The sequence below is a fragment of the Pteropus vampyrus genome, unplaced genomic scaffold (assembly GCF_000151845.1).
Source record: "Pteropus vampyrus isolate Shadow unplaced genomic scaffold, Pvam_2.0 Scaffold39, whole genome shotgun sequence".
In the NCBI taxonomy this organism is placed as follows: Eukaryota; Metazoa; Chordata; class Mammalia; order Chiroptera; family Pteropodidae; genus Pteropus; species Pteropus vampyrus.
In genome coordinates, this window is record NW_011888820.1 from 10,065,515 (window position 1) to 10,079,429 (window position 13,915).

General features: G+C 41.5%; 1 protein-coding gene across 1 annotated transcript in view; it reads left to right on the forward strand.

Annotated features, from left to right (window-relative positions):
- The window catches only part of MEGF10 (multiple EGF like domains 10), a 165,231-nt gene that overhangs the window by 144,441 nt on the left and 6,875 nt on the right, over positions 1–13,915 (forward strand). The window contains exons 17-24 of the mRNA XM_011358336.2: positions 337–471; positions 992–1,120; positions 2,537–2,665; positions 4,986–5,114; positions 7,203–7,331; positions 9,455–9,691; positions 10,765–10,892; positions 12,248–12,371. Coding sequence (XP_011356638.2) covers positions 337–471; positions 992–1,120; positions 2,537–2,665; positions 4,986–5,114; positions 7,203–7,331; positions 9,455–9,691; positions 10,765–10,892; positions 12,248–12,371 — 1,140 coding nt within the window. The remainder of the gene's footprint in view (positions 1–336; positions 472–991; positions 1,121–2,536; positions 2,666–4,985; positions 5,115–7,202; positions 7,332–9,454; positions 9,692–10,764; positions 10,893–12,247; positions 12,372–13,915) is intronic.

Consider the following 13,915-nt stretch of genomic DNA (forward strand, 5'->3'; position numbering starts at 1 on the left):
GTTAGAATTTAGAATTTTATTTCCTTCTTTCATTTACTTGTTCAACAAAAGTTCTTTGAGCCCCTGCTGAAACCTCAAACAAATTGGGGGCAAACATGAGAAAATAAAGAAGGCTAACTTATTTGCCTGCCTTCGTGCAATTCAGAATGTAGTGGCTTTTTTTCTTTTTTGAGGAGGACTCTTCTTCCTTTGGTGGTGGTTGTTTCACACTTGGAAAAGTCTCAGTATCATTAAATAATTTTTTTTTTTACCCAAAACTTGAACTAGATCTCGATATGGGATATGAAAGAAACACATCTCAGGAAAGATAATCGTTGACTTCCCTTCTGTTTTCAGTCTGCTCCCCTGGTTTTTATGGGCATCGCTGCAGCCAGACATGCCCGCAGTGTGTGCACAGCAGTGGGCCCTGTCACCACATCACGGGCCTGTGTGACTGTTTGCCTGGTTTCACAGGCGCCCTCTGCAATGAAGGTAAGGCACACAGGCGTTTCTGAGGGATATGTGGTGATGAGCAAGCCCCATGCAGTCTGTCCTCAGACTTCCCGAGGACATGTCTTCAGCTATCAGCTATCGATGCCTCCAGTATGCCATGTTCGCAGCTTCTGTAAATATGACTTTGAGCTTTGGAAAAGCTGGCTTGCCACTCTGGCTTTATTCTCCGAGCTGTGCTACTCTTCGGGTTTAATTAAAACAGCCTTCCATGAAAAATCAATATGAGGAAGGATTTTTGACTCCCTGAGTGAGAAATTATGAAGTCAGATTTCTAGAAATGTGATGATGTCTCCTGGCTCGGGATGCCTTAATGAGGGTGTTTGGCTTCAGGTATTTGTGAAAATGAGCCCATTCAGGATGAGGGATGGTGGTGAGTGGAGGCAGCTGCTAAATGGGCAGCTGGGTTCATGACCTTTAACATTGTTTCCTGTCCCGAGAGTCTAGGGTTCTGTGAGATGGGATGTAATTGTGAATTAACTGACTTAAAACTTATTCACAGTGTGTCCCAGTGGCAGATTTGGGAAAAACTGTGCAGGAATTTGTACCTGTACCAACAATGGAACCTGTAACCCCATCGACAGATCTTGTCAGTGTTACCCGGGGTGGATCGGCAGTGACTGCTCTCAGCGTAAGTCTTGTTTGAGAAGAACTGAGCAACTATTTTTATTTGTTTTCAAATTCTTTAGGATCGAAGTATGAATGGTTATATTATCAAGAAAAAAATACATATGAAAAGTTATGATACATTATTTTAATTTTTAAATGGCTTTCTTTATTAAGAGCTCTATGTAACGATCCTATTCGTAAATCTAAATAATGTGTTAGAAAGAACTTAAATTAATAACACTCTTGCATATTCATTTTTCAATGATTCTTCACCTGTAAAAATGAGAGTCATGTACACAGAAAATCTGTTTTAAGATTCACTGCAGACCTCAACTGTCAGCTATTATTTTTTCCTTGCTCTTGGGAAAAAATGGTTACACATTAATGGGATGCTTTTTTTCATTTTTAAATTTATTTCGCATTTATATATTGTTTTTACTGGGTCATATTCCTTACTGGGTAACCATATAGAAATTGTAGGTGGTCCTCTTTTTAAGCAATTATATTCTTGAAACATTAGTATGAATAAAAAGGTTTTGGTAAATCATTTTACCATATAACCTTTCATTACCATTTCACAGATACTTTATCTGAGGTTCTAATTGCCCTTCAATGGGCAAGTATTGATAAGATTTAGGCTTATTTTGTTTTAAATCTAAGATTTTTTTTTTAATCTATCTTAGATTGAATCTAAGATAACTTAAGATTTGATTTATTATTTTCTGCTTTTTCTAATTTAGAGTTTTTACAAGTAAACCAATTCTTTCATACAGCTGGGAACCTAACATTAAAATAAGTCTGTAGTGACAACTCCGGAATAGGGTGACAAGTGCCAATAGCTGAGATCGAAGACTTGAATTACATGACCTTGTGTCCCTTAACCTCTCTGGAGTCACTTAATTTTTTCTACCTGATCTCTGCTCAAACATCTTCACCTCCTAGAAGCCTCCCTTAAGGGGGCAGCTTCGTCATTCTTGCCCCCCTTACCCGGTATTATTTTTTTTCATAGTTCTTACTACCATTGATTTTTTTGGTTGGCTGGTTGGTATGCCTGCCTCCCCTACTAAAATATAAGCTTCCAGAAGGTAGTCTGGACTTTGTCTTATCCTCTGCTTTCTCCCCCAGTCCCTGAACAGGGCTGGGCACAGAGGTGCTGAATGTGTACTTGTGAAATAACTGAATCTGTAAACTTGAGATGATTTTCACTCCACCCAGCTCACTCCACAGTCCGTGAATGAATATGTATATCAGTAATGCTGTCACAGTCAGCATTGCCATTTGGGTTTTAGTCAGATTTGGAGCAGTGTGTTTTCTTAGCCCTGATGCACACTGCTAAGCTCTCACATGCAAGGAGATGTGGAAGGGTGGATGGAGTTCTCTCTGCCGGGTGCTGGCCTCAGAACTCTAACAGCACACTCTCTGCGTGTTGTGGTTTCAGCTTGTCCACCTGCCCACTGGGGCCCGAACTGCATCCACACATGCAACTGCCACAATGGGGCCTTCTGCAGCGCCTACGACGGGGAATGTAAATGCACTCCTGGCTGGACGGGGCTCTACTGCACGCAGAGTAAGCAGCCAGCCTTCTGAGGGCCCCAAAGGGGAACCACTCCCAAGGAGGACACAGCCTCACAGCTTTACCCTTGGCCCACAGGAGCTGAGCTCACCAAGTGTTTCTTGCATTGCAGTGTTTTGTCTACGAAATGACCTCTAGACATCTGAATTTCTCTCTTAAGTGGATCAGAGTCGCCACGTTCCAAGTTTTCTGTCTCTATGTCATATTAGGGCAGTGAGGTGAAGCAGTGCTATACATGATGATTTGTTTTTCCCCCTTCTTTAAGCAGACCCTATTTACAGAGATCAAACCCCCTATCGTGTATTCTAACAGCACGAAGGTTAGAATGAGTGACAGTGATTAGAAGGATAGCGGAGATGACAAGCCTCAAGACTTCATGTGTGCTCTTGGGGAAGATCGAGTTCAGTGGTCTTTAAACTTTAGCCAGTTTCAGAATCACCCCAATGGCTCCATAAACAGGCTGCTGGCCGCCATCCCAGAGTATCTGAGTCAGTAGGTCTGGGGTGGGACCCGAGAATTCATATTTCTAACAACTTTCCACGTGGTGATGCCAGTCTGGGATCATGCTTTAAGAATTACTAGTTCTTTTTGCCATTTTTTACCCCATAGCATCCTAATCATTTCATCTTCTATGATGCTTTTAGCATCGTATGTTATAATGTACAAAGTACTCCACAGCTGGCATCATTGAGAGAAAAAAAAGACTCTTCTCTACCCTCTTGCCTTTAACTGAATACAGGAGAGAAGACAGGGAAGTATCTATTATGGTTATCATTAGTAATAATGTATAAATTAAAATCACAGTAATGAGCTGTGGAAGAAAGATGGGTCAGAAATTAGGCAATTGTTTAATACTAATCAAAGAACATAATTAGAGAACAGACTGAGCAAGTCTTGAAACTTCCTAGAGGTGGTATAGACCTTGAGCTATGATTTGAAAAGAAAAATTGGTAAAGAAGGAGGTTGTTCCAAGCATATTCTACCGAGATTATGTACATACATATAAAGGTCTTTGAGCTCCTTAGAGAAAAGTACTTATAAGTTATTGCTTATAATTCCAAATTTAGGGCCTGTTTCAAACAGAGGAGCTTTTTTAAGTGGAAGCGGCACAACATAGTGGGAAGAACATGGGGTCTGGAGCCAGACTTCCGTGCATTTGTATCATGGCCCCTGCCACCCCGCCACTTGCTGGCCGTGTGACTTAGGGCGCTATGGTTTTAGTTCTCATATGTTGGGCAGGAATATCCATCCTGTGTCTCCAGGCTACTGTAAAGATTCAATGAGAGGATGCATGAGAATAATCTGGCACAGACTAGGTACTAAATAAGTACACGGCTATGGTGATCATTGTCGTATTCTTGCATCTGTGTCTGCCTCTGTTTCCTGAAAGTTCAGGCTTCATTAAAACAGCCATTGGACCAGCCCATATTGAAACTTTCTTTATGCCAGAGAGCCCTGATGGACTCTCGTGGGAAAACTGCATGAAAGCCACTAAGGCTTGTGCTATTCCTCAGCCCAAGGGCCCTGGTGGTCTGGGTCTTGAAAATTGTGCAGCACTGTGAAGGTCTGTTGCTTTTATACCAAGCACCTGTGAAGTGCAGGGTTTTTTATGTTCAGAATGCTACCCCACATCTTTGGTGAAGGAGATAATATCCTCTAAATTAGTAACAGATACAGTGGACAGGACTACTAGCAGAGCTGGAAACATTCTATACTGTAAGTAAAAGCATACAGGTAATTTTAATAGAAAGTACTCATTTCAGTCCATGTAACTTGAGTCCAGGATTCCAGTAGTTGAGTGAAAGCATGGGAGGAAGTGTGCCCAGACTTTTGCAGGGTTGGGGGATGCCTTGTTAGGGAGACACTAACTAGTCTCACCTCCAGGGGTACCAGAAATGGTGAAACTGGCAGGTATGGAACTGTTCTGCCCTGCTCGTGAATTACAACCTCCTTGCAAGAGCTCCGTCTTGAGACTTCAAAGAAGGCTTTGTGACAAGCTGAGATATGCATTATTGTCATTTTCACCCTATAGCCCATCTCTCGTTTGCCCCGAGAATACTCGCCGGTGGCGCTTGTGGCTGTAGCGTTTATCTTGAGATAACTTGTGGATTACAGTCCTAACTTTATCCCCAAAACGTAGCATTCCTATGCATGATGTTAGATGAACGCTGGCAGCGAGCTGCACTTTTTTCTTTTTTCCTAAACGGGAAAAGGGCTAGTGTATCAAGGTTTAAACACAAACGGTTAAGAGGCAAGAGCTGAGCTGTGTTTCTCCTCAGCAGCCTCTTGACTCCTGCCATCCCTCCTCTCACAGGGTGTCCCCTGGGGTTTTATGGAAAGGACTGCGCGTTGATATGCCAGTGTCAGAACGGAGCTGACTGCGACCACATCTCCGGGCAATGTACTTGCCGCACTGGGTTCATGGGGAAGCACTGTGAACAGAGTGAGTATGAGAACATGACATCTCTAGATGGTTTTTCTCCCTAGAATCAGTTTTCCTAGATGTCTAAAAATATTAACGCGGAACTCGTAACTTTTAAGTTGTTTGAGCAATTGACTTCTTCTCCCAGAGACTTGGCCAACTTGAGATCCTTACTAGCTTTTCCCTCGCTGTCTTTTTCCTCAAAATTCAGAGTAACTACTCAGTTCTTAGGGTGGAGGGGGTGTGGCTATAAGACTGAAGACAGAATTCAAGTTTTCCATCTGTTCATCCTGGCTCCCTCTTACTCTCCTTATTTTTGGAACGTGGTTGCTCAGAGCTTTAAAAGAGCCAGTCATGCTTTCTTCATGGCAATGGCAGAGCCTGGGTCTCACGGTGAAGGAGAATGCAGGCCAGGCTGAGTGTGCAGGAGGCAGAGGGGCTGGGCGAACAAGTCCATGAACATTGCCACCCTTTCGACAACCTTCTCTAGAAGTAATTTTAGGCCATTTCTGCTAAGAACTTCTCATCGTAGTCTTAACAATCTTCAAGACAATATGTTGCCTTAAAATTTTATTGTAAAAATTCCATCCTGGGAGAATATGCTCTTTGGAATACCCATCCCTGGTTTTCCATTTCCTCCCCACCAGCTATGCATCTGCTTACAAGGTTATAAGAACATTTAGTCTTCGACTGAGTATTTCAGATTAGTTTATCATTCCTTTCCTCTGTGACTTTCAGTATGCAAGAGGAATTAAATAAGGGCTTAGAGCTATATGGGGCAAGAGAGCTCCCTCTCACCAAACACTCCACTCTTGGGAAGGATGCAGCAAAGATTACGTGGCTGTAGGAGCAATGTGGCCTGGAAAGACTGATCAGCACAGCAGGATTTTGGCAATAAAGCATCAGTCTCCCTCCACCCCACCAGCGCCTCACAGTATCCCTGGACAGTCCAGTTGTCTCAATCTTATGTGCTAAACCCTAGAATATTTCCGCATATTCTCCTGCCTCTGAAATACAGCAAGAGCGACATCTAAGAAGCAGCCTGGATGGAGAAGATCCAGTTTTAGTTTTGCTCTTTAGTTCATTTAATCATGAAACAGAAACCGAGTCACACAGTTGCCTGCACACCCGTTGTGTATATGAATATTGTGTATATATACAAATGTCTAGACATATGTGCATATATATATATGTGTGTGGAAACCAAACTAGGCTCTAAACTGACTTTCACTTGAATGGCAGACTGGTTATGGTCTTATTAAGTAAGTCTCTTAAGTGCTTCTGTAATTACTCTGAACATCAAATTAAGACGACCCTGTTTTTGGAGACTTCTCCCAATGCTCATTTGTAAACAGAAACCCTGTTTTGGACAGAGAACTTGAATAATAACAGCACATTGCCCCCTGCTGGTCACTTTACCAAAAAATCACTATTTTGTCATGATTTTTAAGTTTAACACACCTATGCTTTCCTTTGAAAGTCATGCCTAAACTTAGTGGTAAGATTACATCATAAAAATCCCACTATTTCGGTCTCTCAGCCTTCCACCTGTGAATCCTATATTTGAGTCATCTTATGGTAAATGAAGTTCTTACCTAGAAAATTAACAAAACTGACCCCCTCTCTCTAGCATACCCCCAGCTAATTCAAGTTGGAATGTGCCATTAGGAGGATCTCTGAGCCTCCAGTAAAACATACTTGTTCTCAAGGAAGCATCTCTAGTTTATACATGTCAGTCTGGTCCCCTTCTATCCTAGTTTTTCCTGGTGGAAACATCTTAAATCATCTTAGTGATAATCTTCATCAATTCCATTGGGATTCTACAGACCCTCTATGTACCCAACCAGTAGATGGGTACGTAGAAGCTGAAAGTGTTGGGAGCCGTAATGAGGGGCTCAGTCTCCAGCCCTGTAAGTCACCTGGCCTGTGAGTCCCACCATGATTCAGGGAATGCTGGCCAGCTCTGGGACACCCTGGGTGGTACAAGTCTGACTGAACAGGACCCCCTGGAAGGGCTGGCCTCCAGACACACAGGATCATACAGTGAAAAATAGCCTTGCCTCGGATTCCTAAAGCCGGAGAGTTATTGGACTTTCATTTCCTTCTCAGAGTGCCCTGCAGGAACATATGGCTACGGCTGTCGCCAGATATGTGACTGTCTGAACAACTCCACCTGCGACCACATCACTGGGACCTGTTACTGCAGCCCAGGATGGAAGGGGGCACGATGTGATCAAGGTAAGAATACTAGTGAATACCTTGTATTGTTTGACCACCACCTACCACCCAAGATTAAGTATCTTCACCTGTGTTATTTGACATACTCCTCATCACTCTGCAAGGTGTAGCTGGTTATTTATTTAGTTGTCAGCTGGATGTCTTAGTGCTGCTGTCTTGCAGAAGAAAAAACTAAAGCTCAGGGAGATTGAATATATTTGCCCAAGGTCACATAGCTACTATAGAATGTCAGGGCTTCGATACCATGATTTCCAAAGCTCATGAACTTTCCACTCTGCCCATAATTTTTTTTCAGCCTTACTGAGGTATAATTAACCTATTAAAAAGTGACACATATATACAATTATACTACATATTGATATTGTCACCACTACCCCCTTGGCTCTGAGAAATCACTGATCTATTTTCTTTCACTACAGATTTAGTGTTTTTTAAAAAATTTTATATAAATGGAACCATACTGTATACTCTTTTGTCTGATTTTGTTTACTCAGCATAACTATTTTGAAATTAAACCATGTTGTAGTGTGTGTCAGTGGTTCTGCTCTTTTTATTGCTGTGTAGTATTCCATTGCATGTATATACCATAATTTGTTGGCCCATTCACCTATTGATGGTCATTTGGGTTCTTTCCAGTTTGGGGCTATTACGGATAAAGCTGTTGTAAATAATAGTGTATCAAGTCTTTGTACAGACATATGCTTTTATTTCTCCTGAGTAAATTTATAGGAGTAGAATGATTGGGTCATGTTGTAGGCATATAGTTAACTTGTTAAAAAACAGGTACCCATGATTTTTAACTAGGGCGTGTATCACAGTGACCTGGGAATACTTGTCCTATACATAGTCGCATTCAGGCAGTTCCAATTCTGGGGTGAATGGGGCCTTTGAGAAAGTGCTTCTGATGGCTGCTAAGCATGACCTCCAGAGAGTTCCTGCTGCACATGGTGCTCTCCAGCAGGTAATAAACACATGGCGAGTAAAGACTTTAGAAAGTTCACGCAGTGTAGTAGATGCAGTCATCTTACACTGTAGACTATAGACTTACGCTGTAGGTACTCGTTTCATTTTCTTTTATAAAATAACTTTTCATGCTCATGACTTATATTTGACTGTCATAATGATAGGATGTTATATTCCACAATCATATCATTATTGCAGGTACATTGTAATCACACTGCACTGGCCTTGGTGCTGTGTGTTTCAGGGCAGACTGTTTTATAAGAAGGTCTAGCATTTAGAATCATAAAGTCATAGGGACATTTGAGCTGAAAGCCCCTTCGTGGAGGCCAGTTTCCTCATTTTCAGATGCCGAAACTGCAGCCTAAGATCTTACGGTAAAATTCAGAATATCTGGATCAATTATTTTAGATGCCAAGTTTCTTGACTCTTAACCCATATCTTTAGTGTCCTCACTCGATGAAAGAAGAGGAAGAACTGTGGAAAACTGAATTTTAAAGTTAACGAGTAAGATTTTAGGATGATGTCATCAGGTATTAATGGGACAGACCTTTCTGTCATAGAAAATAACCGCAGAGAACAATATTTTCCAAGGTAAAAGGTGCATTAAAATCACAATAAGGCAGAACCTGATCTTGGACTAGATTCATGATGGAGTTATTCTTACTTGGAAAGAAAGTAACTTTACTGTTAAAAATATTAAGGGTAGACATAAAATTAAATTAGGCAATTGAGACGTTTGGGAGTGGTTCCCTTCAGAAACTCCATGATTCCCTTCAGAAACTCGATACTGTATCATAAATAAAGCACAATAAAAATTAGATGAAGTATTACTTTTAATTAATCATTAGCCTAAGTGTTTAATCTGAAATGTGTGAGAAGTTCCCAAATCCTACTATTGAATCTTGGATTTCAAGAACTCCTGTCTTTTTTTTTTTTTTTTTTTTTTTGAGGCTGAGAGCAAGCACACCAACAGCATCTGAAAATGAGGTGTGTTTGTTTTTCCTTCCTACTTGGTTTCCCAAAGTTTCCAAATTAATATTTCATGAACTGAAAATATCCAGGTCTTAGCATAGCAGGAGATTTTTTTTTTTTTCTAGAGAGCAGACATTTATCCAGCACATTGTCATCCTTACTCAGATCTCTTTTTCTCCTTTTCCTAGCTGGTGTTATAATAGTTGGAAATCTGAACAGCTTAAGCAGAACCAGCACGGCTCTTCCTGCCGATTCCTACCAGATCGGGGCCATTGCGGGCATCATCATTCTTGTCCTAGTTGTTCTCTTCCTACTGGCGTTGTTCATTATTTATCGACATAAGCAGAAGGGAAAGGAATCCAGCATGCCCGCAGTGACCTACACCCCTGCCATGAGAGTCATGAATGCAGACTATGCCATTTCAGGTAAGGCTGGAGTCGTTAGAGGCATTTTACTCCTTGGAAAATAAGGTTTCATTCTAGTTCTTTGACACTGGGTATTTAGTGGTGCTGCCCACTGTTACTGTCAATTCGCCTTGAGAAAATGTTACATTTGGAAAAGAAATGTTGTTAAAAGTGTGTCTTATATGTCAACAGTAGTAAAATCATCACTGTTGTCTTTTACGAGGGTTTTTAAATTAACTTCATTATGTGGTTGCCTTAGTTTTGGGGAATTTCAACTTGGAAGAAGCTTTGCTGGGCACCTAGTCCCAGGCTTTTGTCATTATGTGGGCGACAGGTTGGAGAAAGGAGAAGTAGCTGTAACTTTACCTGGGTGATGGAGCAGATCGGGGATGAGGACCAGGTCTTCAGTCCCGGGCCTTGAGTTCTTTCCATGGTTCCCTTCAGCCTGTCCCTGGGCCCACACGAATCATTAACCACACAGCAACCAAGTTACATAAAAAATAGTTTTTTGGTTTTAGCAAGAACCAGGGCAGGTCTTTAAGAAAACTCTTTTGAATCTTCCTTTCTGTCACAAGTCCCCGTGAAAGTAAATTTTTCAGTATGACATGCTTAATCATCAGAAGAAGTAACCACTTAAACTGAGGAATTTAGAAACTTAAAATATTTATTAATTGTGGGGCAATTACTGAAGGATTTGAGGGGTCACATGTTTATAAATACACTGATTCTGGGAGAATACATAAAGTAGCTTATTTACCTAGTAGTACATTTCTAGTGCAGAATATTGTGTCAAGAACTCAAGTGTTTAAAAAAAGAAGAAAGTTACCGCAGAAGTAGCTTCAAAGCAATGCCTTCCCAAAGCAAAGAGCAGTTAGTTATCTGTGGATATTTTCATACTTTTCAAGAGGGCGGGTAGGAAGGCAGACTCCTGCTGCTTCCAGGAGCTTTGCTGAGTATGCTGGGCAGAAGGGTATCCTACTCAGCTTGTGATATGGAAGCAGTCCAAACGTTTGTTCTTGTTAATTTGCTTCCCTCTTTTCCCACCCAGTTTTAAGGGAGCCTACCGTCTTAACCATTTCCTTGTCTTCTTGCAGAAACTCTTCCTCACAGCACCAGTGGAAATGCTAACAGCCATTACTTCACCAATCCCAGTTACCACACACTCACCCAGTGTGCCACATCCCCTCACGTCAACAACAGGGACAGGGTGACCATTGCAAAGGTGAGAGGAAAGGGCTCAAGTTGTTGAAGGTGGGCAGGGGAGAGAGGAAGGAACAAGCAGATACGAAGGCTGCTGTTTGCCAGACACTGTTCTAGAAACCTTATACCTATTATCTCATTTATTCTTCTAAACAGTCCTGTAAATGTGTATTCTAATGGGGAATTTAAGTCACTTCCAAACATAGCTCCCTGGCTAGAGAGTGAGGCAGCTGCGATGTGAGTCAAGGTCTCCCTGTCTCTACAATTTGTGCTTTTTCCATTGCACCTCTTTGGAAAAAGTTTTCTAATATTACATGAGGTTTTAAGATAATGTCTCGTAGCAGAACCATAGCATACTCAATCCTGGGTAAAATTACCAAGTTTGTCTTTTCCAACCACCCACCTCCGAGTGCCCTTTCCTGTACTTTCATAACAACCCAACAACGACAACAACAACAACATGTACTTAGGTTGAACCACATGAAATTGCATTTTCGCAGGTCAAAAATGATCAAATAGGAACAATGTGCTGAGCATTTTTATGTGCCAAGCATTTCTAATCATTTTACATATAGAAACGCATTTAATCTTCACATCAATCCTGTGACTCAAGAGTGATTATTATTCCCATTTTAAAGATGCACGGAGAGGTTGGAGACCCAGGGCTGTCCAACCTGGAACTGCTCCTGTAGCACCCCCGCTCACCCTAGGTCTCTGCCACAATGCTCTGAAATCCCAAACATTTCTCCCCTCCAATTGCACCTGAATTATATTTCCAATCTCCATTGTTTAATTCCAGCTCTCCATTAGAAGAAAACCAAGCTAATTAAATTATTTCTGTTGCAATTAAGTTAATGCAGCTGGATTTTAATTATAGCGCCTCCTAGTTAAATTGCACTTTGCACTCTCCAGGGACTTTCATATTCATCATTCCATTTGTTCCCATTCACATTCAGGGAGGGAGGTAAAGGAGATAATCTTATCTTCATGCTTATACCTAAGAAAACAGCTAAGAGTCGCTTGTGACTCATATAAGGTCATACAGTGTATGATAGGAGAGCTCAGACCAAGAATTTTTTTTCAATTCAAAGTTCCATGTATGTAAATCCAAGTAAGATCTAATTATTACGGGGTAACGACGTGAAAGGAAGTTGAGGCAGTGGAGGGCACAGTTTGGGCCGAGGGACACGTATTCCTGCTGCTCTCTGCGTCCCACCAGTTGCGAAGTGGTCACCTCTGCCGCTCCACCCAGCCTCGTTTAAGGACCAGACCACGATACACGCCGTGGACTTGCTTTCCCCAGATCAGTGACACTGTGCCGGGGAAAGCCACATCGTATTCTCTTTTTACATCTTTTGTTGTTTGTATTTTTAACAGTCAAAAAACAATCAGCTGTTTGTGAATCTGAAAAATGTAAATCCTGGAAAACGAGGCCCTATGGTGGACTGCACCGGTACGCTGCCTGCGGACTGGAAACACGGCGGCTACCTCAACGAGTTTGGCAAGTGCCCCAGCCCGCGCGCGCCCGGACAAGCTCCTTTGTCTCGTAGTCACCTCAGACGGTCCTAGATTTATGTTTGTGCCAAAGCGGTCTATTAAAAACATGCATAAAAAATAATAATAATAGACTCATACCTAACCCCAGTTATGGGCCTTATTATCGTGCCAAATCCCTTATTTATTCAACATTGACTGAGTTTCCACTATGTGGCAGGAATGTAAAATGGAACAAGAATCTCTGCCTGCTTGTAGCTTACATTCTAACACTACATATATTAATTTACACAATTATCACAAGTACTCTAATAGGTAGGACTATCATCATCATCATCATCTCCATGTTACAGTTAAGCTGAGTCTTTAAAAGATTAAGTAATTAGTGCAAAGTCTCAAAATCTGTTGACTGGTGCAGCTGGGATTTGAACCTAGTCAGCTGGGTGTCAGGACGTGTGCTCCTCTTTGCTCTCTTTTAGTATGAGGACCAGTGCTTGAGGCCCCCTTCCCCTTTTAGTTAGGAAATGGAGATAGCGACAGGAATATAGTAAGTCAGAGGGTCTCAAGCATTTTGGAATCAGGAACCTTTCGCGTACTCTTACAAGTTATCAAGGACCCCAAAGAACTTCTGTTGATATGGGTTATATCTAGTGTTATTTACCATATTACAAATTAAAACAGAACATTTTAAATTGTTATTTATAATAACAATAATCTCATTTCATAACATAAGATGCATTTGATGAAAAATTACTATGTTTTCAAAAAAAAAAATAGAAGAATGGCACTGGTTAACACTTTTATAAAATCTTTTAACATCACCCTTAACAGAGAACCACTAGATTTTTATTCTGCTTCTGTGTTCAATCAGTAGTGACCTCGCATTTGGTGTAGCTCCTGGAAAACGCCACCATGTCCCTGAGAGAGAACGAGAGTGAAAAAGGCAGACAATGTTGTTGTATTACCATGGAAAAGTTTGGATCTCACAGCCCTCCTGCAAAGGGGCGGGGATTCCTGGTCTGCACGAAAAGAACTGCCATGATTGAGTGTGTGGCGCCATCTCCAAGCACTTGTACCTTATCCTCAAGGGCGAGCTTGGTGATGTGGTATCTAACGTGTGCGCGGTGCCTTATTCGTAACAAACCCTTATATGTATTTATTTGATGGTAAGGTTGTCATGAAGCTTAGTTAAATTTGAATTTCAAATAAGCAACAAATATTTTTAATATAAATATATCGCAAATATATGAGGCTTGGGGCATACGTACAGTAAAAATTATTTGTTGTTTCTCTGAAATTCAAATTTAACTGGCTTTCCTGTGTTTGCTAAATCTGGCACCCATACTGGTGGGCCCTTCCATGGATATTGTTTTGTAGAACAGGGGTCCCCAACCCTCAGGCTGTGGACTGGTACCAGTACCGGTTCGTGACCTGTTAGCAACTGGGCCTCATAGCAGGAGGTGAGCGATGGGCAAGCCAGTGAAGCTTCATTTGTATTTGCAGCTGCTCTCTAGCTAGCATTACCGCCTCAGCTCCACCTCAGATCATCAA